This window comes from Aegilops tauschii, chromosome 2 (assembly GCF_002575655.3).
Source record: "Aegilops tauschii subsp. strangulata cultivar AL8/78 chromosome 2, Aet v6.0, whole genome shotgun sequence".
NCBI classification, from domain to species: Eukaryota; Viridiplantae; Streptophyta; class Magnoliopsida; order Poales; family Poaceae; genus Aegilops; species Aegilops tauschii.
Genome location: NC_053036.3, coordinates 420,704,689 through 420,731,342, shown reverse-complemented (window position 1 = coordinate 420,731,342; position 26,654 = coordinate 420,704,689). Strand labels below are relative to the sequence as shown.

The window sequence follows — 26,654 nt, the reverse complement described above, 5'->3', positions numbered from 1 at the left end:
ATTTAGTTATCATTACATTTTGAACGCTGCTACACACACGATAGAATCTGGACGATTTATGCACGATACAACACGTCTAGCCATCCATGCATAGAGGGAAAGCTGACTATCACCGTTCGATCCTCCATCGTTCACAGCTCGTCCAGACGAAATCGTCCACATAATAGTTTCGCTACATTTTCTTTCTTCTCTTGAGGGTAATACCATTGCAACTAATTCATTCCTTCTTAGGAATTTTTTTTGCAAAATGCTTGCAGAAACAAGAAACACGATGCAGAGCATATGGAGGCCTCGCTGATGCTATTAAATTGCATATCATTTAACCAGTTCAACTAAAAGAAGCTAAATAAAAGAATTAGACATTTTACACTCCCAGTTGCAACTCGTGGATAATTTGCACAAGAGAAGAGTACGTCCCTGTTATAGCAACCAGCAAGCCCAACATCAGTATTCCGATGATCGACGCAGTTTCCGAAGCCGTGAGAGATGTAGCTCCGAAGATCCTGACATAGCAGAGGCACGGCAGCAGCATGCACGCGCACACGCTGAGCAGGGAACCCACCAGCGCCATGAGGTACCCGAAGAATGGCAGCGCGATCGCGACGACCACCGTGCTCAGCACCAGCAGCGTCCTCACCGCCACGGAGGCCGCGGCTCCCTCGCCTACCACGCCACGAAACCTCTCCTCGATGGCCACCGCGATCGGAGTGACCACCAGCGCATACTTTGAGAAAGGCATGACCACCGTCGTGTATATGGCGATCTTGGAGCTGAGCCTCGCCGCCGGTAGGTTGAGCGTCACCTGGGACTGCACGCCGTCGCCGTACATGAGGTACCCCAAGACGGCCATTGAGCCATAGTTGAGCGTGCACAGCACGAAGCATATCGCTAGCATCTGGTTAATTAGGAAGAGAAGTTAGTATTTACATTTGGAATATCTTAGGATTATTATGACTATCCATCTTCAGCAGCAGATCGATTTGGCGCGCGAATGCTAAATTACTGTTACCTTTGGGAACTGAGATTTTTGCTTCATGGATGTGTACAGCGTCGGGAACACCGCGTGGGTGCAGTAGCAGAAGGTGTAGAGGCCGAGAGCGGTGGGGAGGCCGGTGAGCCGCAATGGCGTAGTATTGCCTCGCCCAGAGAACCCGACGCCGTCGACGGCCGCGGCCCAGAGCACGCTGAGGACGATGGCGACCGACGCGAACACGCCTGCTGCGGAGACGTAGGCGAGCACGCCTAGACTGCGCAGCCACGTCGTGGGCGCGACCATGAGCGCCACCAACACGACGAACAGCTGTTTCCCCGCAAGAGACGCGGGCCCCAGGCGAACGCTGGCGCCGGGGAAAAGCTTGTCGAGGTTGTCGCCGTCGAGGATGAGGAAGCCGATGGCGACGAGGTAGAGCTCAGCGTACATGAAGGCGGACACGACCAGGCGTCCCCGGCGGCCGAAGGCGCGCTCGCCGATGTCCGGGTACGTCCGGATTGCCTGGTCAGCGGCCATGCAACGCCCGAGGAGGAGGCCCGTGTACCAGCAGGTGGCGGCCACGGCGGCGAGCAGCGCCAGGCTCAGCCACCCACCCTCCGCGAGCGCGTACGGCATCGACAGCAGCCCAACACCTGAAGTCATAGCGTCGCACGGTGTCAATCAAAACAAGGCGCAAAAGTGAAACCAAGAGAATTAACACCATGTCTGTGCGAACAAAAATTTGCATGGAGACCTGCCAAGCCGTTGGTGCCGTTGAGGCAAGTTCGCACGAAGCTGGCATTGCCGTCGTCTTGAGCCCCGCCCTGCGGCGCCTTCCCCGGCCGCGTGGCCTCTTGCGCCCCGAGAAGCGGCACGTCATAACTCATTGGCACGGCGCAATCCGACCGTGCGCTCACGCTTACTGGTATGTACTTGGGGTCTCTATTTGACATTTTGTTCTGGTACAAAGCTCAGAAAAATTCAGAACAGGGGATATATATGCACTTGAAAGGAACACACCCTGTGAAATCACACTAAATCTTGGACTATAAAAATCATCTTTCGGGCAAGAATTCACAGGTCACACCATATGCCCAGCAGCAAGCTGAACCAAACTAGTGCCGAAATAGAAATCCATCAATTTGAACCCTGTCGGAAGGGAGCAGGATGGAAAGAGGGAGAAAGTGGGGGGGAGGTACCTGCGATAATGGGGGAGGCGGCGCGGCGGCGCTGCGGGTGGGGAAGACGGGATGGGGGCGTAGGGGCGGCTGGGGCTGAGAATATGGAGAAGAGGGGCGACCGGAGAGCCGGATGGGACGCAGAGTTGGGGCCTAGGGCTGAGAAGATGGAGAAGAGGGGAACGAGAGGTGCGTCGCTCGGGCGAGGAGGAGGAGAAGAGATGAAGCGGCACGTGACTTATAGAAGGGCCGGGTCGCGCCCTCGTTCCCTGCTGGTTGTTCGGTCTCTTCGGCGTCAGATCTGGTTGCCATGGCGGGCAGTCCGTGCTCCGTGACGTTCTCGTTCCATGGGGAGCGGCCTGTCGTCTCGGGCCTTGGCCTCTCGTCGGCATCGGACGGCTCTGCTGCGGAGGAGGTGGGCGCTGCTGGGGTGCCGACGGTGGGCACCTTGGCGGCGCCGACGCGCAGGATCACGCCATGACAGGAAGCTCCAGCTTCAAAGCGCACGCTTTGGAAGCGCCGTCGCGAGGCTGGTCCGTCGGTGGGGGAGGGGCGACCCTGCTCGCCTCCTCGGAGGGAGGTGACGCCGGAGATGAGAGATCGGTGCTTCAAATGCTTGGAGAAAGGACACTTTCTGAAGGATTGCACGAACAAGGTCGTTTGCCTTCGGTGTGGTTTGTCGGGGCATGTCGCGAGTCAGTGCAAGCGGCCCCGCAGTCCGTCGCCGGTGGAAGAGCTCAGGAGAGATGCGGCGGCTAAGGTGGCTAGGAGGTCGTCGGGTGCGGCCGCGGCTCCGGGTGTGTCCAGGCAGGGCGCGGCCGCGCCGCGCGCTGTGTCGCCTTCCCCTCCTCCACTCCGTCGGCTCGAGACGAGGGCGGCGTTGCCGTTGGGTGGTCATCGTCGGGCGGAGCCGAGGCTTGTAGTGCAGGCGGATCTGGAGATGTCTCCGTCGGAACTGTGCGTCGTCAGGAGGTCCAGGGCCATGGCGGAGCTTGAGGGCAGACTGGAGCATGCCATGGTCGTGTTTGTGAGCGGTGACAGGTCCGGGCTCTCGCCGGAGCTGGTTCGGCAAGCGCTGCAGGCAAGGTTGGGCATTGCTACGGACAGAGTTTCAGTGCATAAGTTCCAGTCGGAGGATTTTCTTGTGGTGTTTGCGAGCAGGGAAGATAGGAACAGAGTGGGTCTGCGACCAGTGATCGAGTTTGATGGGTGCAGGCTCTCGTTCCGGCAATGGATCAGGCAGAATCAGGCGGTCTTTGCCGCGCTGAGGACCAAGGTCAGTTTGGAGCTCGAGGGCATTCCTCTGCACGCCTGGGAGCTGGATGTGGTAGAGAGCTTGTTGGGAGGCTCATGTTTCATTGAGACGGTGGCGCCGGAAACGTCGTCAAGGGCGGACCTGGCCTCCTTCAATCTGCTCGCGTGGACGGCGGACCCGGAGATGATCCCAACGCGGAGGTGGCTGGCGGTGCCGGAGCCAGAGGAGCAGAGAGACGTGTTCTACCCCAAAACGCTGCAATACAAGGTGCTCATTCACCTGGATTCCGTCACCACCTTCCCGGAGGGAGAGGAGCCTTGGTTCCTTGGCGGCAGTTCGTCGGGAAGCGGGCAAAGTCGGCTGCCGGATCCGCCGCCGGAGATGGGAGGAGGGCCGTGAAGGAAATATGCCCTAGAGGCAATAATAAAGTTATTATTTATTTCCTTATATCATGATAAATGTTTATTATTCATGCTAGAATTGTATTAACCGGAAACATGATACATGTGTTAATACATAGACAAACAGAGTGTCACTAGTATGCCTCTACTTGACTAGCTCGTTGATCAAAGATGGTTATGTTTCCTAACCATAGACATGAGTTGTCATTTGATTAACGGGATCATATCATTAGGAGAATGATGTGATTGACTTGACCCATTCCGTTAGCTTAGCATACGATCGTTTAGTATTCTGCTATTGCTTTCTTCATAATTTATACATGTTCCTATGACTATGAGATTATGCAACTCCCGTTTATCGGAGGAACATTTTGTGTGCTACCAAACGTCACAACGTAACTGGGTGATTATAAAGGTGCTCTAAAGGTGTCTCCGAAGGTACTTGTTGGGTTGGCGTATTTCGAGATTAGGATTTGTCACTCCGATTGTCGGAGAGGTATCTCTGGGCCCTCTCGGTAATGCACATCACTTAAGCCTTGCAAGCATTGCAACTAAAGAGTTTGTTGCAAGATGATGTATTACGGAACGAGTAAAGAGACTTGCCGGTAACGAGATTGAACTAGGTATTGAGATACCGACGATCGAATCTCGGGCAAGTAACATACCGATGACAAAGGGAACAACGTATGTTGTTATGCGGTCTGACCAATAAAGATCTTCGTAGAATATGTGGGAGCCAATATGAGCATCCAGGTTCCACTATTGGTTATTGACCGGAGACGTGTCTCGGTCATGTCTACATAGTTCTCGAACCCGTAGGGTCCGCACGCTTAACGTTACGATGACAGTTATATTATGAGTTTATATGTTTTGATGTACCGAAGGTTGTTCGGAGTCCCGGATGTGATCACGGACATGACGAGGAGTCTCGAAATGGTCGAGACATAAAGATTGATATATTGGACGACTATATTCGGACACCGAAAACGTTCCGGGTGATTTCGGAGAAAACCGGAGTGCCGGAGGGTTACCGGAACCCCCCCGGGAGAAGTAATGGGCCTTATGGGCCTTAGTGGAGAGAGAGAGGGGCAGCCAGGAGGGGCCGCGCGTCCCCTCCCTCTCTGGTCCGAATTGGACTAGGAGAGGGGGGCGACGCCCCCCTTTCCTTCTCCCTCTCCCCCTTCCTTTCCCCCTCCTAGTAGGAGTAGGACTCCCCTCTTTCCTACTAGGAGGAGGACTCCTCCTCCTGGCGCGCCAACAAGGGCCGGCCGGCCTCCCCCTTGCTCCTTTATATACGGGGGTAGGGGGGCACCCCATGGACACAACAATTGATCTATTGATCTCTTAGCCGTGTGCGGTGCCCCCCTCCACCATATTACACCTCGATAATATCGTAGTGGTGCTTAGGCGAAGCCCTGCGTCGGTAGAACATCATCATCGTCACCACGCCGTCGTGCTGACGAAACTCTCCCTCAACACTCGGCTGGATCCGAGTTCGAGGGACGTCATCGAGCTGAACGTGTGCTGAACTCGGAGGTGCCGTGCGTTCGGTACTTGATCGGTCGGATCATGAAGACGTACGACTACATCAACCGCGTTGTGTTAACGCTTCCGCTTTCGGTCTACGAGGGTACGTAGACAACACTCTCCCCTCTCGTTGCTATGCATCACCATGATCTTGCGTGTGCGTAGGAATTTTTTTGAAATTACTACGTTCCCCAACAGTGGCATCCGAGCCTGGTTTTATGCGTTGATGTTATGCACGAGTAGAACACAAGTGAGTTGTGGGCGATATAAGTCATACTGCTTACCAGCATGTCATACTTTGGTTCGACGGTATTGTGAGATGAAGCGGCCCGGACCGACATTACGCGTACGCTTACGCGAGACTGGTTTCACCGTTGCGAGCACTCGTTGCTTAAAGGTGACCGGCGGGTGTCTGTCTCTCTCACTTTAGTTGAACCGAGTGTGGCTACGCCCGGTCCTTGCGAAGGTTAAAACAACACCAACTTGACAAACTATCGTTGTGGTTTTTGATGCGTAGGTAAGAACGGTTCTTGCTAAGCCCGTAGCAGCCACGTAAAACTTGCAACAACAAAGTAGAGGACGTCTAACTTGTTTTTGCAGGGCATGTTGTGATGTGATATGGTCAAGACATGATACTGAATTTTATTGTATGAGATGATCATGTTTTGTAACCGAGTTATCGGCAACTGGCAGGAGCCATATGGTTGTCGCTTTATTGTATGCAATGCAATCGCCATGTAATTGTTTTACTTTATCACTAAGCGGCAGCGATAGTCGTAGAAGCAATAGTTGGCGAGACGACAACGATGCTACGATGGAGATCAAGGTGTCACGCTGATGACGATGGTGATCATGACGGTACTTCGGAGGATGGAGATCACAAGCACAAGATGATGATGGCCATATCATATCACTATATTGATTGCATGTGATGTGTATCTTTTATGCATCTTATCTTGCTTTGATTGATGGTAGCATTATAAGATGATCCTTCACTGAATTATCAAAGTATAAGTGTTCTCCCTGAGTATGCACCGTTGCGAAAGTTCTTCGTGCTGAGACACCACGTGATGATCGGGTGTGATAGGCTCTACGTTCAAATACAACGGGTGCAAAACAGATGCACACGCGGAATACTCAGGTTAAGCTTGACGAGCCTAGCATATAACAGATATGGCCTCGGAACACGGAGACCGAAAGGTCGAGCGTGAATCATATAGTAGATATGATCAACATAGTGATGTTCACCGTTGAAACTACTCCATCTCACGTGATGATCGGACATGGTTTAGTTGATATGGATCACGTGATCACTTAGAGGATTAGAGGGATGTCTATCTAAGTGGGAGTTCTTAAGTAATATGACTAATTGAACTTAAATTTATCATGAACTTAGTCGTGATAGTATTTTTTGCAAATTATGTTGTAGATCAATAGCTCGTGTTGTTGCTTCCCTGTGTTTATTTTTGATATGTTCCTAGAGAAAATTATGTTGAAAGATGTTAGTAGCAAAGATGCGGATTGGATCCGTGATCTGAGGATTATCCTCATTGCTGCACAGAAGAATTATGTCCTTGATGCACCGCTAGGTGACAGACCTATTGCAGGAGCAGATGCAGACGTTATGAACGTTTGGCTAGCTCAATATGATGACTACTTGATAGTTTAGTGCACCATGCTTAACGGCTTAGAATCGGGACTTCAAAGACGTTTTGAACGTCATGGACCATATGAGATGTTCCAGGAGTTGAAGTTAATATTTCAAGCAAATACCCGAGTTGAGAGATATGAAGTCTCCAACAAGTTCTATAGCTAAAAGATGGAGGAGAATAGCTCAAGCAGTGAGCATGTGCTCAGATTGTCTGGGTACTACAATCGCTTGAATCAAGTGGGAGTTAATCTTCCAGATAAAATAGTGATTGACAGAATTCTCTAGTCACCATCACCAAGTTAGTAGAACTTCGTGATGAACTATAGTATGTAAGGGATGACGAAAGTAATTCCCGAGCTCTTCGCGATGCTGAAATCGACGAAGGTAGAAATCAAGAAAGAGCATCAAGTGTTGATGGTTAACAAGACCACCAGTTTCAAGAAAAGGGCAAAGGGAAGAAGGGGAACTTCAAGAAGAACGACAAGCAAGTTTCTACTCAAGTGAAGAAGCCCAAGTCTGTAACTAAGCCTGAGACTAAGTGCTTCTACTGCAAAGGGACTGGTCACTGGAAGCGGAACTGCCCCAAGTATTTGGTGGATAAGAAGGATGGCAAAGTGAACAAAGGTATATTGGATATACATGTTATTGATGTGTACTTACTAGTGTTTATAGCAACCCCTCAGTATTTGATACTGGTTCAGTTGGTAAAGAGTAGTAACTCGAAACGGGAGTTGCATGAACATAAACTAGTTAAGGATGAAGTGACGATGTGTATTGGAAGTGATTCCAAGATTGATATGATCATCATCGCACACTCCCTATACTTTCGGGATTAGTGTTGAACCTAAATAAGTGTTATTGGTGTTTGCGTTGAGCATGAATATGATTTGATCATGTTTGTTGCAATACGGTTATTCATTTAAATTAGAGAATAATTGTTGTTCTGTTTACATGAATAAAACCTTCTATGGTCATACACCCAATAAAATGGTTTGTTGGATCTCGATCGTAGTGATACACATATTCATAATAATGAAGCCAAAAGATGCAAAGTTAATAATGATAGTGTAACTTATTTGTGGCACTGCCGTTTAGGTCATATTGGTGTACAGCGCATGAAGAAACTCCATACTGATGGGATTTTGGAATCACTTGATGCTTGCGAACCGTGCCTCATGGGCAAGATGACTAATACGTCGTTCTCCGGAACTATGGAGAGAGCAACAGATTTGTTGGAAATCATACATACAGATGTATGTGGTCCGATGAATATTGAGGCTCGTAGCAGGTATCATTAATTTCTGACCTTCACAGATGATTTGAGCAGATATGGGTATATCTACTTAATGAAACCGAAGTCTGAAACATTTGAAAAGTTCATATAATTTCAGAGTGAAGTGGAAAATCATCGTAACAAGAAAATAAAGTTTCTACGATCTGATCGTGGAGAAGAGTATTTGAGGTTACGAGTTTGGCCTTCAGTAAAAACAATGTGAAATAGTTTCACTACTCACGCCACCTGGAACACCAGAGTGTAATGGTGTGTCCGAACATCGTAACCGTACTTTATGAGATATGGTGCAATCTATGATGTCTCTTACCGACTTACCACTATCGTTTTGGGGTTATACATTAAAGACAGCTGCATTCACATTAAAAAGGGCACCATCTAAATCCGTTGAGACGACACCGTATGAACTGTGGTTTAGCAAGAAACCTAAGCTGTCGTGTCTTAAAGTTTGGGGTTGCGATGCTTATGTGAAAAAGTTTCATCCTGATAAGCTCAAACCCAAATCGGAGAAATGTGTCTTCATAGGATACCCAAAGGAGACAGTTGGGTACACCTTCTATCACAGATCCGAAGGCAATACATTCGTTGCTAAGAATGGATCCTTTATAGAGAAGGAGTTTCTCTCAAAAGAAGTGAGTGGGAGGAAAGTAGAACTTGATAAGGTAATTGTACCTGCTCCCTTATTGGAAAGTAGTTCATCGCAGAAACCAGTTTCTGTGACGCCTATACCAATTAGTGAGGAAGTTAATGATGATGATCATGGAACTTCAGATCAAGTTATTACTGAACCTCATAGGTAAACCAGAGTAAGATCCGCAGCAGAGTGGTACGGTAATCCTGTTCTGGAGGTTATGTTACTAGACCATGACGAACCTACGAACTATGAAGAAGCGATGGTGAGCCCAGATTCCGCAAAATGGCTTGAGGCCATGAAATCTGAGATGAGATCCATGTATGAGAACAAAGTATGGACTTTGATTGACTTGCCCAATGATCGGCGAGCCATTGAGATTAAATGGATCTTCAAGAGGAAGACGGACGCTGATAGTAGTGTTACTATCTACAAAGCTAGAATTGTCGCAAAAGGTTTTCGACAAGTTTAAGGTGTTGACTACGATGAGAGTTTCTCACTCGTATCTATGCTTAAGTCTGTCCGAATCATGTTAGCAATTGCCGCATTTTATGAAATCTGGCAAATGGATAAACAAAACTGCATTCCTTAATGGATTTATTAAAGAAGAGTTGTATATGATGCAACCAGAAGGTTTTGTCAATCCTAAAGGTGCTAACAAAATATGCAAGCTCCAGCGATCCATCTATGGACTGGTGCAAGCATCTCGGAGTTGGAATATACGCTTTGATAAGTTGATCAAAGGATATAGTTTTATACAGACTTGCGGTGAAGCCTGTATTTACAAGAAAGTGAGTGGGAGCACTACAACATTTCTGATAAGTATATGTGAATGACATATTGTTGATCGGAAATAATGTAGAATTATTCTGCAAAGCATAAAGGAGTGTTTGAAAGAAGTTTTTCAAAGAAAGACCTCGGTGAAGCTGCTTACATATTGAGCATCAAGATCTATAGAGATAGATCAAGACGCTTGATAAGTTTTTTCAATGAGTACATACCTAAACAAGATTTTGAAGTGGTTCAAAATGGAACAGTCAAAGAAAGAGTTTCTTGCCCGTGTTACAAGGTGTGAAATTGAGTAAGACTCAAAGCCCGACCACGGCAGAAGATAGAAAAAGAATGAAAGTCATTCCCTATGCCTCGGCCATAGGTTCTATAAAGTATGCCATGCTGTGTACTAGATCTATTGTATACCCTACACTGATTTTGGCAAGGGAGTACAATAGTGATCTAGGAGTAGATCACTGGACAGCGGTCAAAATTATCCTTAGTGGAATAAGGATATGTTTCTCGATTATGGAAGTGCCAAAAGGTTCGTCGTAAAGGGTTACGTCGATGCAAGTTTTGACACTAATCTAGATGACTCTAAGTCTCGGTCTAGATATTGAAAGTGGGAGCAATTAGCTAGAGTAGCTCCGTGCAGAGCATTGTAGACATAAAAATTTGCAAAATACTTATGGATCTGAATGTGACAGACCCGTTGACTAAAATTATCTCACAAGCAAAACATGATCACACCTTAGTACTCTTTGGGTGTTAATCACATAGCGATGTGAACTAGATTATTGACTCTAGTAAACCCTTTGGGTGGTGGTCACATGACGATGTGAACTATGGGTGTTAATCACATGGTGATGTGAACTATTGATGTTAAATCACATGGCGATGTGATCTAGATTATTGACTCTAGTGCCAGTGGGAGACTGAAGGAAATATGCCCTAGAGGCGATAATAAAGTTATTATTTATTTCCTTATATCATGATAAATGTTTATTATTCATGCTAGAATTGTATTAACCGGAAACATGATACATGTGTGAATACATAGACAAACAGAGTGTCACTAGTATGCCTCTACTTGACTAGCTCGTTGATCAAAGATGGTTATGTTTCCTAGCCATAGACATGAGTTGTCATTTGATTAACGGGATCATATCATTAGGAGAATGATGTGATTGACTTGACCCATTCCGTTAGCTTAGCATACGATCGTTTAGTATTCTGCTATTGCTTTCTTCATAATTTATACATGTTCCTATGACTATGAGATTATGCAACTCCCGTTTACCGGAGGAACACTTTGTGTGCTACCAAACGTCACAACGTAACTGGGTGATTATAAAGGTGCTCTAAAGGTGTCTCAGAAGGTACTTGTTGGGTTGGCGTATTTCGAGATTAGGATTTGTCACTCCGATTGTCGGAGAGGTATCTCTGGGCCCTCTCGGTAATGCACATCACTTAAGCCTTGCAAGCATTGCAACTAAAGAGTTTGTTGCAAGATGATGTATTACGGAACGAGTAAAGAGACTTGCCGGTAACGAGATTGAACTAGGTATTGAGATACCGACGATCGAATCCCGGGCAAGTAACATACCGATGACAAAGGGAACAACGTATGTTGTTATGCGGTCTGGCCGATAAAGATCTTCGTAGAATATGTGGGAGCCAATATGAGCATCCAGGTTCCACTATTGGTTATTGACCGGAGACGTGTCTCGGTCATGTCTACATAGTTCTCGAACCCGTAGGGTCCGCACGCTTAACGTTACGATGACAGTTATATTATGAGTTTATATGTTTTGATGTACTGAAGGTTGTTCGGAGTCCCAGATGTGATCACGGACATGACGAGGAGTCTCGAAATGGTCGAGACATAAAGATTGATATATTGGACGACTATATTCGGACACCGGAAATGTTCCGGGTGATTTCGGAGAAAACCGGAGTGCCGGAGGGTTACCGGAACCCCCACGGGAGAAGTAATGGGCCTTATGGGCCTTAGTGGAGAGAGAGAGGGGCAGCCAGGAGGGGCCGCGCGCCCCCTCCCCCTCTGGTCCGAATTGGACTAGGAGAGGGGGGGCGACGCCCCCCTTTCCTTCTCCCTCTCCCCCTTCCTTTCCCCCTCCTAGTAGGAGTAGGAAAGAGGGGAGTCCTACTCCTACTAGGAGGAGGACTCCTCCTCCTGGCGCGCCAACAAGGGCCGGCCGGCCTCCCCCTTGCTCCTTTATATACGGGGGCAGGGGGCACCCCACGGACACAACAATTGATCTCTTAGCCGTGTGCGGTGCCCCCCTCCACCATATTACACCTCGATAATATCGTAGCGGTGCTTAGGCGAAGCCCTGCGTCGGTAGAACATCATCATCGTCACCACGCCGTCGTGCTGACGAAACTCTCCCTCAACACTCGGCTGGATTAGAGTTCGAGGGACGTCATCGAGCTGAACGTGTGCTGAACTCGGAGGTGCCGTGCGTTCGGTACTTGATCGGTCGGATCGTGAAGACGTACGACTACATCAACTGCGTTGTGTTAATGCTTCCGCTTTCGGTCTACGAGGGTACGTAGACAACACTCTCCCCTCTCGTTGCTATGCATGACCATGATCTTGCGTGTGCGTAGGAATTTTTTTGAAATTACTATGTTCCCCAATAGGCCGAACACGCATCGCTGTGTCTGGCAGCGTGGTGTGCGAGACACCAGGGGTGATAATGCGGGTGGAGGGGTTGGATCGGCGGCTGGCCGGTCTTACGCCGGCGTGGTGCGTGGTGCAGGGAAGACGATGGACTGGAAGATTCCTCCCATGGACCCGGTGCTTCAGGTGGGGCCATGTGGGCCAGTTGCTACGGTGCGGGATAGGCTGTCTTTGCGTCAGTCTGCTTTTGACCGATTGGGTGATCCTGGTGCGTTGGAGGTGGAGACCGTGGTGGACAAGAGTAATTTGAACCCGCATGGCGCGTTGGTGATGGAGACCGTGGTGGACCAGAGAAATTTTAACCCGCCTGGCGCGATCGTGGTGGAGACCGAGGTGGTTCAGACGGATTTGATCCCGACTGGCGCAATCGTGCCGATCCCGGAGTTGTCATTGGTCAGTTCGGCGAAGCAAGTGGTTGGGTTGGTGGCTGCGCCTGCCAGCGGGGGGGCCCGCGCTCCTGGCTACACAGGCACGGCTCTCGGTGGAGGATCAACAGGAGAGGCTGGAACCTACTGTGGGTGGGGCCGAGGAGGCGGTGGTGGTGTCGCCTCATGATGCGAGACAGCTGCAGCGTGTGGTGGTAGGGAGGCCAGATCAGCCTTTGGTTGTGACCAGGGAGCTGGAGGCGTGTGTGGCAGGTTTGGGCATAGAGGATCCGGCACCCCTGCCGCTGGTGGTGCGGCAGGCTGGCCCGCGGCTCTTGGACTCTGCGAGTGGAGACAAGGGGGCCTTGGGGGTGGAGCCATCAGCGGCGCCCCGGCTGCATGTGGCGGACTTTGGGCATGAGCCTCCGGCTTGTGTGGACGTGCAGCGACAATTGGCGAGTCCGAAGGAGGGGCTGATGGAGCAGCGCCAAGTGGTGAGCGCTCATGCATTTGAGTCGGGGCAGTCGATTCCTGACGTAAATTCGGACATGCAACAGAGGGAAGAGGCTGGGAATGGGGGTATGACGCCCCAGGAAGTGATTGCGTTCGGTAAACTTAAATGGGTCTGCAACACTTTGGTGAAGAAGCTCGCACCTCCGCTCCTTTTGGAGGTCCAGTCGTCCCTACGTCCGGAGGCTGAGCCTTTCACACCCCGGCGTGCCACTAGGAGTGCGAGGAGGGCACAGCCTGCCAAGACCAAGGCTTCTCAAGCTGAGAATGTTCTAATGCGGGCTCTGGGCATCGTGCCAGAGGACTTGGAAGGCCATGATGACAACATCGCGGAGTTAGCAGAGATCTTTGAGTCTCCCCTCAGAGAGCAGCACATTCGGGTCATTGCGGCCCTGTTCGGCAAGGAGATGCCACCGGCGCATGCGAGGGTTGCCACTACGTCCGTGGTTGTGGGGGAGGCCTGAGTGGTTGGTTGGTTGCTGGGGTGTGTACCGGGATTTTTATGGATTGGAATCCTCGTGTACTTTCTTGGAACGTGAGGGGTCTTAATAACCCTGCTAAAAGGAATGCGGTTAGGGATTATGTAACAGATGCAAAGGTGAACTTGGTGTGCCTTCTAGAGATGAAGTTAGATGTACTTGATACATATTTGGTGATGCAATGCATTGGGCCATCTTTTGATGGTTTTGCTTATCTCCTGGCGATCGATACGAGGGGTGGTATTTTGCTTGCTTGGGATAGCTCATACATGGAGATTGACAATCTAACTCGGGACTCTAACTTCCTCACGGGACGCGTGTGCAACAAGGATGGATGGGATTGGTGGTTATCCGTGGTCTATGGTCCCCAAGGGGATGAGTTGAAGATTATTTTTTTGGTGGAATTGCAACATAGAAGAGATGCTTGCCCGGGACCTTGGATGGTCCTTGGAGACGTTAATATGATCCTAAGGGCGGAGGAGAAGAATAACACTAATCTTAATAGATCTATGATGAGGAGATTCAAGGCGTTTGTAGATAACAATGAGCTTAAAGAACTTTACATGCATGGAAGGAGGTTCACGTGGTCCAATGAGAGGGAGAACGTGGTGATGACCAAGATCGATCGGGTTCTTGTGTCGGTGGATTGGGAGCTTTACTATCCGGATGTTTTGTTGCAAGCTCTTTCCACTAATATTTCTGATCACGCCCCGTTGCACCTCTCCACGGCGGCTCCTTTCTGCGCTAAGAAGAGATTTAGGTTTGAGTTGTATTGGACGCGGCTTGAGGGGTTCGAGCAGGTAGTGCAGGAAGCTTGGGTGTGCGCAGAGGAGATCACCGACCCTTTTAAAAGATTGGATGCATTGTTAAGGAACACGGCGGTGGCCCTTCAAGCTTGGGGTCAAAGGACGACGGGGAACATTAAGATCCAAATTGCCATTGCTAATTATGTCATCCTTAGGCTGGACAAAGCGATGGAGTCTAGGGCCCTGACTTGGTTGGAGAGGTGGCTGAGGAGGTCCTTAAAACACACAATGCTAGGGCTGGCCTCCCTACAACGTACGATCGAGAGGCAAAGATCGAGGCTCAAATGGATCAAAGAAGGTGATGCGAATACGAAGCTCTTTCAAGCTGTGGCTAATGGTCGGAGGTGTAAGAACTTTATACCCCATATTAGACATAATGGTGAGCTGATCACGGATCAAGTTAGGAAGGAGGAGATCTTCTCGGAGGTTTATGAGCGGCTTCTTGGGCAGGCCAATGCCCGGGAGGTTGAAGTGGACCTTGACTTCATTGGTTTGGAAGGCATTGACCTGTCGGAGCTTGATGGGATGTTTACGGAAGAGGAGGTTTGGAACACGATCAAGGAGATGCCACCGGATCGGGCTCCGGGTCCGGATGGCTTTATTACTGCATTCTATCAAAAAGCTTGGCATATCATTAAGAGGGATGTGATGGCAGTGTTCATGAAGTTATACGTGGGAGATGGCAGGGGTTTTGGCAAATTAAACCGAGCACATATCGTGCTCATTCCAAAAAAAACCCGAGGCGGAGGAGGTGGGAGACTTTAGGCCAATTAGCCTAACCCACAGCGCGGCCAAGTTGTTCGCAAAGATGCTTGCTAATCGTGCGCGGAGAAGAATGAAGGAGATTGTTGAATCGAACCACTCCGCGTTCATTTGTGGGAGGCACCTCCACGATAACTTTCTCTTGGTCCGGCAAGTTGCCAGGAAAATTCATGCTCGAAAGGAAGCGGGAGTGTTTTTGAAGCTGGACATCTCACGAGCTTTTGATTCCCTTGCCTGGCCGTTCTTATTTGAGGTGTTGCGTAGGAAGGGTTTTGGTACCAAGTGGTGTCAGTGGATTGCCATTCTCTTGAGGACCGCAAGCACGAAGGTGATCGTGAATGGGGTGCCAGGTAGAAGCTTTGTGCACGTGAAGGGATTAAGGCAGGGGGGGCCAGTTTCGCCTCTTCTCTTTGTGATTGCCATGGATGTCCTCTCGAAGATGATGATTCGCGCTGCAACCATGGGAGTCTTGAGTGCCTTCACTGGCATTGCTCCACACCAAGCGGTGTCAATTTATGCTGATGATGTGGCTTTATTTGTCAAGCCACGGCTCATGAATCTCTCTCTCGTTCGATCGGTTCTTACGGTGTTTGGGGAGGCATCGGGTTTGAAGGTGAATTACAACAAATCTCTGGCGATTCTGATACATGGGGACAGTGCGGACAAGGATCGGGTTGAGTCGGTGTTGCAATGCCGCATGGGTACCTTCCCATGCAGATACCTGGGGCTGCAATTGTCCATTAGGACGCTCACTAGGGCTGAGTGGCAGCCTATGTTGGACCAAGCAAAGAGCTTCGCGCCGGCGTGGCAAAGGGGACTGATTCACCGGCCGGGTCGTCTAGTGCTAGTGAAATCGGTCATCGCGGCTAAACCGATTCATCACTTCATGGTGGCGGAGGCTCCTGTTTGGGTGTTGGAAGAGATCGAGCAATGGATGAGGGGTTTCTTTTGGGCTGGTAAGGATAAGGCCAATGGTGGGCAATGTCTGATTGCTTGGGATGCGGTTTGCAAACCTACTTGCCTGGGTGGTCTAGGCGTTCGGAACCTGCAACTGCAAGGGCTCGCACTGCGGGTGAGATGGGAATGGTTACGTAGAATGGACCCTGAGAGGCCATGGCAAGGGCTGCCGATGACGGAGGACAGAGATGCCCGCGCGGTGTTTGATAGCCTTGTGAACATTTCGGTGGGGGAGGGCACTAAGGTTCTGTTTTGGCGGGATCGATGGATCCATGGTTTCTCTGCCAAGGATATTGCACCATTCATTCATTCCAAGGTGGAAACGAGGACGGTTAACAGGAGAACGGTAGCGGACGGCTTGGAGAACGGGAGGTGGCTGCTAGATATATCAGGGGATCTCGGCTTTGGTGACCACATGCAGCTCATTCATCTCAACCTAGCTATAAGCACGGTACAGCGTGACGTCTCGCGACCGGACACCTTTTCGTGGCCTACAGACCCGTCAGGTCTCTATACTGCTCGGTCGACATACCAACGGCTTTGCCTTGGTGCAGTTCTGGTGCCTTATGCCATTTGCATTTGGAAAAGTTGGGCTTTGCTCAAGTGTAAAATCTTTGCTTGGTTGGCGGTGCAACATCGCATTTGGACCTCGGATAGGCGAGCGAGGCATGGGTTGCAAGATCGGCCTTCGGCATGCTATACGTGCCTTCAAGAGGAGGATAATGCGGAGCACATATTAGTCCAGTGTGTGTACGCTAGGGAGGTGTGGCATATCATGTTTGATGCTTTGGGTTTGCAGGCAACCATTCCGGTCGCGCAGGATCACCTCTTGGATTGGTGGTTGGCACAACGTGCAAGATGGAGTCGTGACGTCAAGAGGGGTTTTGATACGGTCGTGATTGCAGTTATTTGGGCGCTTTGGAAGCAGCGTAATGCGAGAGTCTTTAATAGGACCAACCAGCAGTTGAATGCGCCGGAATTGGCTAGTTCCGTCATTGGGGAGTTGAAGGAGTGGAAGGCGGCCGGTCTAGGAGGGGGACGTTTTTCTGGTTTTTGTGAGACAGTAGGCTTACATTAGCTAGGGGGTGTGTGGGGGTGTTTGCCTAGGGGGTTTGCCTGTATTCTCCCCTAGGTCTCTTGTACATTGCTTTTTCTGCTCTTTTCTATAAAAGTAAGGCACGCTCTTGGCGTGCTCTCGAAAAAAAAACTTATAGAAGGGCGATGATAAATTTGGGTCGGTGCGCAGCCGCCCGATACAGCTGCGGACAGCCGTTTGATTTGCCCCGCAGCGTCTTCTTTCTTCCCCCTGGCTTCTTCCTTCGCTCTCTCACACGACGCCGTAGCAGCGCACACAAGACCCCACCCCCCAGCCACCCCCACCCGACGACCCAGCGCCGCCGCACTCGCCGTGGTGACCCGTCGCGCTCCCAGCGTTCACCGATTCTAGCCAAAAAAGAGTCGCATCTGCAGCTCCCCCGCTCTACGGTTGTAGCACCGCGTGATTGCTGTTGCGCCTTGTTCGTCGAGTTTGCAGCTCGCCGGCGACCGGTTGCAACATCCTCCCCCTGTCACGCGCTAGATCTCATTGCCGGGGTTCACAGCAAATCACCAACGGCGTCTCGTTGTCGTGAAGAATGGATGTAGCAAAAGCAGTCGACGGTAGTAGCAAAAATCCACATGGTTGACATTGTCTCGCTGTTTGCGGGTGGCAGCTAGGTTGTAAAATGGATGTAGCAAAAAATTCTTTGGTGGTAGCAAAAACCGACGATGGTGGAAACAAAAACGACGTGTGTGGGAGGGGGGGGGCTACCATGAATGATTGCAACAAAAAAGTTGTGGGTAGCAGCTTCATTCTTCGCCGGTTGCAACGTCCATATACATCGGTTCCAGCAAAACCTTGTAGTTTGTGGTGGTCGTCGCCTTACCTTCTCCTCCGCGTTTGTAACATCGCTGCATATATCGTCCATGGTTGCAGCTCTCGTGTGGAAAAAAGGGTTGCAGCTCCACGCGAACGTGGATATAGCTTTTGTCGGGGTTTGTTGTAACAAACGACGACGACCACGTTGCCGACTGTACTCCAGTTCCAGCAAAAATCATCACCGCATGCAGCATCTTGAAACGTCGATTCCAGCATACATCATAGCTGGTTCCAGCATCCCATCTGACGGTTCGGGGGGAAATCCATGACCGGAAGCACCGGCAGAGCGATCATGGTTTTACAGCGAGCTGGTCACCGTCGCCGGCGCCGGTGGCCTCTCGCCGCGCAACCAACGTGTGTGGTGGTTGGAGTTTGAAGGCCCACGCGCATGGGAAGATTTGCTCGGGAGGGGGAGGGGTGTTGGCAGCCATCTCCGCTGGCAGTTCATCTCCGGCGAGATGCTGTCGTGTCTGGGCAAGGAGGCTGCAGCAAAGAAGAAGTTGCAGCCCAGCGCGAGTGTGGGGTAGGTGTAGCGTGAGAAGATAAGGGAGAAGGAGGACGAGCGCTGGAGTGGGCCTGTGTACCTTATATGTCGCGAACTGAATCACTAAGGGGCTGCGCTCGTGGACGGGACCGGCTGAATCTTCGGCCGGGTGACAACGTTTCCCCTTGTAGAAAGTATAGGAGTACATCCGAGACGCGCATCATGAGAAGTGTGGACGGTCCAGATTGCTGGAGCATGTGGATCCGAGAGCCAAAACTGATTTTCGGCTATACTTTGGTTGCTCTGCACTTTACGTATGCTGTCTAAAATAACTATGACAGGCACCAGTGATTGGTGCTGTAATCTTCACCTTTTGCTGAGACATGTGATTGCTTTTCTAATCAGCAAAATGGGAGCGCACCATGCACATGGTAAGGAGGCCCGACCAAAAATAATACGCACCACCATGCACCACGGTAATTTGTAGTAGAGGTGTGGGTACGTCGGTACAGCTTAACTCCATGCATACGCCCGACCAAAGATAATACGTTTCGAGAAATCGAAGAAACATCTTAACAATAGGCTGTGTGATGTTTATTCATAAATGTGAAAGGGAGATTGCGCATCATGAGGATGACTTGTGCTGTTGTGCACCATGTATGCTACTCCCTCCATAATATATTAATTGTCGCTTAAGTGGATGTACAAAACAGGTCCTTGGTTATACTTCAACATCAAGGATACTATAATTTTATTTTCAAGCGCTTTGCGCAAAGAATACAGAACAAACACCAGAAGGAAAAGGCTTTACAGAAGGCACACCAGTAGGAGACTGAAAAGCAAAAAAAAATACAGGACTGGCAAAACAAAACTTAAAAATATAGAATGCCTAGCTGCCCAGCGGAAAGGAACTAATAAGACAAGGAAAAAAAAGAGTCTTTTCACAGAGATGCACACAGGCTTCAGAAGTGGCCACCTTGAGGAAGGTGAAGTGCGCACAGCTGCCATTCCTCTAACCTCTTTGATCCCGTCAAGCCTCTTTAAATATTTTTATTATGAACAACAATACGAGTGATTTATATCTAATCTAAACATCTGGTTAGCGGTTGTGCAAATATAGCCTTCAGATGGGTACCTGTCAGGCTCTTTAATCGCTATTTAAATTAAATAATCGCCATGCCACAGCCACATCACACGAAGAAAAGAAACGGAAAACGTGCCTGCAGTAGCACACACACTGGAGCTGGAAGAGACCTCTCTACCCACTGAAAACAACGGGTTTGCTTCGTTTAGAAATGCTCTGTTTCATGACAAGTATAGGGTTAAACTCGACGATTGCACCAACGGAAACAACACTCATGGATTGTCCAATTAATAAGAGATAAACACGTGAGGGCAGCAACTAATACTCCGTTTCTTATTTAAGAACCTACCAAACGTCTACAGCCTGAACAGTCTGGTATCCTGCTGGGTTTCATCTTTTCTCCAGATTCAACCACATTTCTAGACAATTTGAGTGCCGCCACCAGTACTGTGGAGTTTCAGATGAAATAACAAAATTCTCGTCACGGCCTGGCATCCTAGCGTCTATTTCCAGACCACATCGCCGAAGAATCTGAGAGCAGGGGCGCCTCTGACCTCCACATCGAGAAGTGGCGCTTGGATTAGCTCTAGGCCGCCAAGTTCACGATCATTGCTTATCATATTCAGGGCACGTGCTTCTTCCTGAAACCGTCAAGTTCTAATTAATTCGGGATAAGGGATGTAGCACTGCTAAGTTATGATTATGTGATTGGAAGCTCCTTGACAAATTGAATCATAGGAATAACAGCACGTGCGCCAACTTGCCAGAATGGTACCTTGCGTTTTGTAGAACAAAATCTGCACTCAGATGTAGAGGGGGGCAATACTTGATTTACGACAAGCCTTGTTGCTGACGCACCATCCTTCTTCAAAGATGCATGAAACCTTGATGACTCGGTGATAGCCATCACCTGAGAAAGCGAGCACCCACAAGCATGATCAAATAGATGCAGCTACCATGCATGCGCTTTATGCGTTTCACATTTTTGCATCAAATAAATGTTGCCACTATTGCAATAATGGTTGGGCATTTACCGTAGGAATCGTCACAATGATAAATTCAGTTGATTGTGGATCTTGCATAAGCTCATGTACTCTGGCAATCTGCTTTCTTAGCACCTCTATCCTGGCAGGCTTTATACAATAGAAAGATGATCAGTCTGTAATACATGCTACAAACATAACTATCCAACTGAAACAGGAAATTAGTATGCACTTACATCTATTTGGTCTTTCCCGAAAGCTGATTTAAGAGCTGGGAAGGATGACGCTAAATTCACAGCCTGAAAAGTCCGTGGAGTTACATGTGTTATACTTACTTGCACATTCGCATAAACACAAGACTGGTTTCAGGGTCCCAGCAAAGCATAATTCAGGAAAATTTCCAAACGAGTTTCAACAGCTGGTACAAAAATCTGTGCTTCCTACATCACTGTGGATGCGCACTGTATTTATAGCGTTTATTTTCTTTAACTATTTGAATTCAATACCAACATGTAGTCAAAAGGCATTGTGACCAACATGTAGTCACAACAAAAAGGACACTATAGTTCTGTCACAATGCACCAACATGTAGTCAAAAGGCCTTGTGACCTGTAGCATGCACCACCTAGTATCTCATATGAATACTCATTTGGGCATTTCAGCAACATAAATAAATTAACTAAAGATATTTCTAAGTAATATTACCTAAGAGAAAAGAGCATGGAGGGTTTCAAAACAGGAAACAAACCAGCACAAAAGTCTTTGGCCTTATAATGGGTATTCTAATTGTCCAAGAAGAAAAAAGGCGAGTTGAACAAAACGGTTTGTTTGGCTTCCTTTTCTCTTTCTACCGTTAAAATTCGTTACAATAAGTCCATAGCCCAGTTTAATGCTTACACCGCATGGAAAAATCTTACTTTGATGCAGTTTGTAGCTTTAGCCCATATAAAAAACAACTCTCAGGAAATATTAAAGGACCACTATAGTTGCATGGCATGGGTGCAAAGTTTGGTCTCACATGGAGGGAAGTTGATATCAACATACAAGGGACTCTCGCCTCTCACTCCTCCTAAGAGCTTGGGAAGAGGACTGATACACGCCGCTCCTCCTCCGCCGTTTGCCTCGCACATGTTTCATGAAAGAGCCGAGCCAAGCTCAGACCTATGTCGAGTGTGCGTTTTATATTTGCCGGTTGGAATGGATAATTAATTAATTAATAATTATTATGATTCATTAACGAACGTGTTAATAACAAACATTTCCAACTTGTTCAGATGTGGTTTGTTACCGACTCGGATCGTGGGTTTATCCAAAGTCTTACTCGACCGACTATATAAAGATAAGTTCAGCAACCTTTGTGTCACCCATCAGATCGTATCTGCTACCTCACACTCGCACCACCATTCCTCTCACTGTGTCGCTCTTGGCTTCCCCATCCCGGCGACCACGTGCACGAGAGAGTAGGGCTCCAGAACCGTGCCCTTAGCGAACCTTCACCCGGTGAAGGGCGATTAGGTTTTTGGGGGACGTCTCGGCGCGACTGCTCGTCTTTGTTCAAATATTTCCACAACCGCGGCAACTTCCACGACTTCCGACTTTACCGATCTTGCTATGGCTGACACCGGCAAGACTGCCACCAAAGCAGCCGTTCCAACCAGATCGTACATCCCGTTCACCTTGTTCATGTGAATTTCATAGATATACAAGTTATGCGTTTCATATGTACTCGCATGACTAGTTTAGAGTATGTGATTAATATTGCTAGCATTCTTCTCATGATATTAATCTTGATTAAATTAATTTAAAAATTGCTCATTATTCCAACAATCCAAAAACCTAATTTGTTTACGCAATTTTTTATTCAAGGCTTTGCTACTGCTCTGAAACCGAATCCATATAAGGGGGTGCACTTTAAGCGTTGGCAAACAAAACCATCTTGAGACTAATCACTATTTACGTGTACCCAGAGAACACGAGGCAAAAGATACACACACCAAGAGGGCCGACAGACAGTCTAGAGCCTGTGCTGCAAAAGAATTCTCACAGGTTCAAGGGAAAGAATGTGGTCGTTCAAACTGCGCTCGGAACAGTGAGCCACAAGATGGTTCTCATTTGCCAAAGCTTAAAGTGCACACCCGTAAACGGGTTCTGTTTCAGAGCAGCAACAAAGCCTTGAATTGAAAATTGCCTAAACAAATAAGGTTTTAGGATTGTTGAAATAAATAGGAAATTTATAATTAATTCAATCCAGATTAATACCATGACAACCGTGCTAGCAATATTAATCACACTCTAAACTAGGCATGCGAGTTACGTACAAAACATAGAACTCGCATATCTATAAAATTCGCATAAATAGCATTCACATGAACGGAAAAGAGGTGAAAAGATACACAATCTAGTCAAGCGGTGGCAGTCATGCTGGTGTCGGCCATGGCGAGATCCGCAATGTCAAAGTCGTGGAAGTCGTCTTGGTCACGGAAGTAGTCAAACGAAGGTGAGCAGTCGTAACGACACACTCACCCAAAAACTTATCACCCTTCACCAGATGCAGGTTCGTGAAGGCACATTTCCAGAGCCCTGCTCTACCGTGCAGCCAAGATGAGCGAGAGGAACAGCGAAAGTGGTGCGAGCGGGCAGATGGTAGATGCACTCTGATGGGTGACGGTTAGGGTTGCCGAACTACTCTCTTTATAGTCAGTGGGGTAAGACGATGGGATAAACCCACATCCGAGTCGGTAACAGCCCACCATCAAACAAACCGGAAATGGCTGTTACTAACGCATCTACTAATGACTCGTAACTAATAATAAATAATTAGCAACTCTAACCAGCAAGCTAAAAAACAAATACTCCATACTTAGCATGGGTCTAAGCCCGGCTCGACGAAACACTATGCGAGCGTGTGTTCCATGGCATGACGAGGCGGGCGGCAGCAGCAGAGGAGGAGAGTGCGTGTATGGGTCTTCTTCTCAAGCTAATAGCAGGAGTGAGAGAGAGTCTCTTATATGTTGGTCTCAACTCCCCTCCACTATCCATTTGGGACTAAACTTTGCACCTATGCCATGCAACAAGTAGGCCTTTGGATTTTTTACGGAATTATTTTCTTATATGAGCGAAAGCCCACAAACCCTAACAGTTTGTCCCTGCCGCTGTTCCTTAATAATTACTACTTCGATCACCATTATGTAAATATCGCAAGAAAAAAAACATGCGCAAACACATACTCTATCAAGCGAAATTCATGTAACCAGGATAAAGCTATATGAGGCAAGGTTAGTGGTTGCGGCAAAGCTCACCTTATTGGCCATACCAAGGAGCTTCTCCATTAAAGTTGTAGCAGATAAAAGGTTAAGTGTATGCCCCTGTGCAGTATATAAGTATAATAACCCAATTAGAAGTGAAAGAAGCAGAAATAGAATAGACTTGGATTCAAGGCAAAGTGAAGTGTGCATACAGTTGCCGCGGTATCCAAAACTATGCGCCTAAATTTATTGCTCTCTTGCAGTTCGACGATTTGCATCAGCTGCAAGGATACGCTTCAGGTGATGACTAAACTTTACAAAGTATGTAACGAATAATAAATTCCCCACCAAATTGTAAACTTTGATTGATACCTTCGAAATTGCAACGGCTTCTCCAAATCCAGGAGTTTTCATCAGCATTTCATGCAGCTTATTCTTTCCCAGCTTTAAAGGCCAGACATCATGGGCATAAGTAATGTTAACTAGTAAGATATTAAAACAAAAATGTCTCTGCTCGAAGAAATAGCAAACAAAAGATAAATTTATGGTACTCTGTCTGATCAGACAATGTTGAATAAAAAGTGCATGTGAAATAATCGGCCAACTGACCAGTGGTATGCAAATATGATGCAGCTGTGCTACATAATAAGGTATATAAGCATATGAAACCAACAACTCATGTCCAAAGTCCAAACTCAAGACACATCATTATCTGGGTGTGTTGCGAATGAAGAAAATGGCAGTGCAAGAACAAGCATACATGTAGCCTATGGCGTATACTATTTAAGCATCAATGTAGATGCAAATAAAAAGAAACTTTACCATGACACTGGAAATCAACTAAAATGCAAGATGGAGAAGCAGAAAAAAAAAAGATTTCCGAGGTGATGTTTACCGGATCAGCAAGGACTCCAAGCCCTATCTTGTCCAGTATATTACGCATAAAAGATCCACTATTAGAAGATTCCTCCTTTGTATTAACATGGCCAATCTGTAGAGAAACAAGTTCCATCCATCATCAAAGCAACAAGCATGACCAGAATTGGATCCTCTACATGACTTCACTAAGTGTACAAGCATGGCAGAACCCAGTTTCAACTACAAAATCGAAAACATCAACCTCTCCTAACATTCACTACCTCCAGGATTATAAAAAGTGTTTGTTTTATGATTGGACAGCTGATGGTGGCCATGCACACCGAACAGATAAAACTGCAAGATGGAACGGGATATTGCAAACCATTCCAGTACAACTGCTCCTACCTCGGCAGCAAAAAGAGAGTCGACTCCATTGACAGGTACAATATTACCGCCACTCAGGTCCTATAAACAACGAATGCAAGATATTCAAAAGAGGGGCTAAAGAATTAATCCCACTAGCATTGCATAACAATACAAGAGCTCAGATACTTGTTCAAATGTATCACCCAGTGAATGTGCTGGGTGCATAGAAACTATGAGCGTCGGTTCACCATGGTTGGCAAACTTCATAGCAAGCGATGCTGCCATGCTTGTTGTCCCAACACCACCTTTGCCTCCAAGCACGTAGTACCTCTTTGTGTCGGCAACCATCTCCCCAAATCCGCCATTAACCTCCACCAGACTGGAATTGTATCTTGCTGTTCAAAATTTCAGAAATAGCACTATTAGCGTGTCTCTTGTGTTTTCAGAGCAGCAGACTGGTTTTAAGTTAGTATCAAATCTGGAATTCAGTAGAGAAGTCACAACCGATCATGGCTCAGAAGACAAGTATGATACAGATTCCAGGCATGGTACAAGCTCGTACAACACAACGCAACATTATCCCGCAAGGAGAAATTGACTGGCATATACAGAATCTAATGTCCATAACATGACAGCAACCAAACAGACCAAGAACTACAACTAGCAGCGAGTAAAATGCGTGCATTCGATTCTTGTCACATGGGAGGTGGGAGAGGGGGGGGGGGGGGGGGGGGGGGGGCAAACCTTGGGTGCTCCAGTGAGCCACGAGGGGCTCCACCGCCGGCGCCGTAGAGAGGCGGCGGCAGGCAGCGAGGGTGAGGCGCCGAGCCGTAGGGTTCAGGAGAGCTGCCATTTGGGCTATAGGGCTCTTGGCTTGGCCGGGCTGAGTTCAGGTCTTTACGAATTGGGAATCTTTCTCTCAGAAAAAAAAAAGAATACCGCTAAAAACAATATGAACATGTTTACCGTATTGAAATTTATTTTACAAAAAGTCAAGATGGCCGAGTTGGTCTAAGGCGCCAGTTTCAGGTACTGGTCCGAAAGGGCGTGGGTTCAAATCCCACTCTTGACATCTCCTTTTTCTTCAAGTGCCATAAAAAATATAAGGATGTTTTTTTCCGGCCTAATTTTACGAGCTTCATTCAATAAAGGCATTTGGTTGAACAGTGAGTCAGACTGCTCATCAGGAAGCTAGAAGTGTTATCAATCCAAATCCCACTCTTAACATTTCCTTTTCTTTTACTGCCGTAAAAAATACAAGGATGTTTTTTTCCGACCTAATTTTGCGAGCTTCATTCAATAAAGGCATTTGGTGGAACAAGTTCAAATCCCACTCTTGACATCTCCTTTTTCTTTAAGTGCCATAAAAAATATAAGGATGTTTTTTTCCGGCCTAATTTTACGAGCTTCATTCAATAAAGGCATTTGGTTGAACAGTGAGTCAGACTGCTCATCAGG

At 47.9% G+C, this 26,654-nt stretch overlaps 3 protein-coding genes and 1 non-coding gene across 4 annotated transcripts; 2 read left to right on the top strand and 2 right to left on the bottom strand.

Moving 5' to 3' along the window:
* Nucleotides 1-298: 298 nt before the first annotated feature.
* Nucleotides 299-2,348, bottom strand: LOC109753896 (amino acid transporter AVT1I). Its single transcript, XM_020312817.4, has 4 exons — nt 2,170-2,348; nt 1,725-1,929; nt 1,010-1,623; nt 299-895 (listed from the first exon to the last, which is right to left on the bottom strand). The coding sequence occupies exons 2-4, from the start codon at nt 1,921-1,923 to the stop codon at nt 365-367; spliced, it is 1,344 nt and encodes a 447-aa protein (XP_020168406.1). The 5' UTR covers nt 1,924-1,929; nt 2,170-2,348; the 3' UTR covers nt 299-364.
* An 11,825-nt stretch (nt 2,349-14,173) lies between these two features.
* On the top strand, nt 14,174-17,336 carry LOC141041080 (uncharacterized). The gene is made up of 2 exons (XM_073507191.1): nt 14,174-15,082; nt 17,058-17,336. The coding sequence occupies exons 1-2, from the start codon at nt 14,174-14,176 to the stop codon at nt 17,334-17,336; spliced, it is 1,188 nt and encodes a 395-aa protein (XP_073363292.1).
* Nucleotides 17,337-19,926: 2,590 nt separating this feature from the next.
* LOC109753895 (ATPase GET3B) lies at nt 19,927-26,097 on the bottom strand. The gene is made up of 11 exons (XM_020312816.3): nt 25,941-26,097; nt 25,383-25,591; nt 25,236-25,295; nt 24,868-24,963; nt 24,345-24,416; nt 24,185-24,253; nt 24,027-24,092; nt 20,964-21,026; nt 20,779-20,877; nt 20,520-20,654; nt 19,927-20,385 (listed from the first exon to the last, which is right to left on the bottom strand). Exons 1-11 carry the CDS (start codon nt 26,047-26,049, stop codon nt 20,248-20,250), a joined length of 1,116 nt encoding a protein of 371 aa, XP_020168405.1. The 5' UTR covers nt 26,050-26,097; the 3' UTR covers nt 19,927-20,247.
* A 90-nt stretch (nt 26,098-26,187) lies between these two features.
* Nucleotides 26,188-26,268, top strand: TRNAL-CAG (transfer RNA leucine (anticodon CAG)). The gene has a single exon. It is a non-coding gene; the product is annotated as a tRNA-Leu (tRNA).
* Nucleotides 26,269-26,654: the final 386 nt, after the last annotated feature.

Excerpts from the sequence above, each read along its gene's own strand:
- LOC109753896 (XM_020312817.4), bottom strand. The coding sequence starts at position 1,923 with ATGTCAAATAGAGACCCCAAGTACATACCAGTAAGCGTGAGCGCACGG. Across the intron at positions 1,624-1,724 it reads CGGCACCAACGGCTTGGCAG|GTGTTGGGCTGCTGTCGATG; the intron begins GTCTCCATGCAA and ends CTATGACTTCAG. Across the intron at positions 896-1,009 it reads AAAAATCTCAGTTCCCAAAG|ATGCTAGCGATATGCTTCGT; the intron begins GTAACAGTAATT and ends CTAATTAACCAG.
- LOC109753895 (XM_020312816.3), bottom strand. The coding sequence starts at position 26,049 with ATGGCAGCTCTCCTGAACCCTACGGCTCGGCGCCTCACCCTCGCTGCC. Across the intron at positions 24,964-25,235 it reads ACTCTCTTTTTGCTGCCGAG|ATTGGCCATGTTAATACAAA; the intron begins GTAGGAGCAGTT and ends GTTTCTCTACAG. Across the intron at positions 24,417-24,867 it reads TTGGAGTCCTTGCTGATCCG|CTGGGAAAGAATAAGCTGCA; the intron begins GTAAACATCACC and ends TGGCCTTTAAAG.
- LOC141041080 (XM_073507191.1), top strand. The coding sequence starts at position 14,174 with ATGGTCCTTGGAGACGTTAATATGATCCTAAGGGCGGAGGAGAAGAAT. Across the intron at positions 15,083-17,057 it reads GGATGTTTACGGAAGAGGAG|GCAACCATTCCGGTCGCGCA; the intron begins GTTTGGAACACG and ends TTGGGTTTGCAG.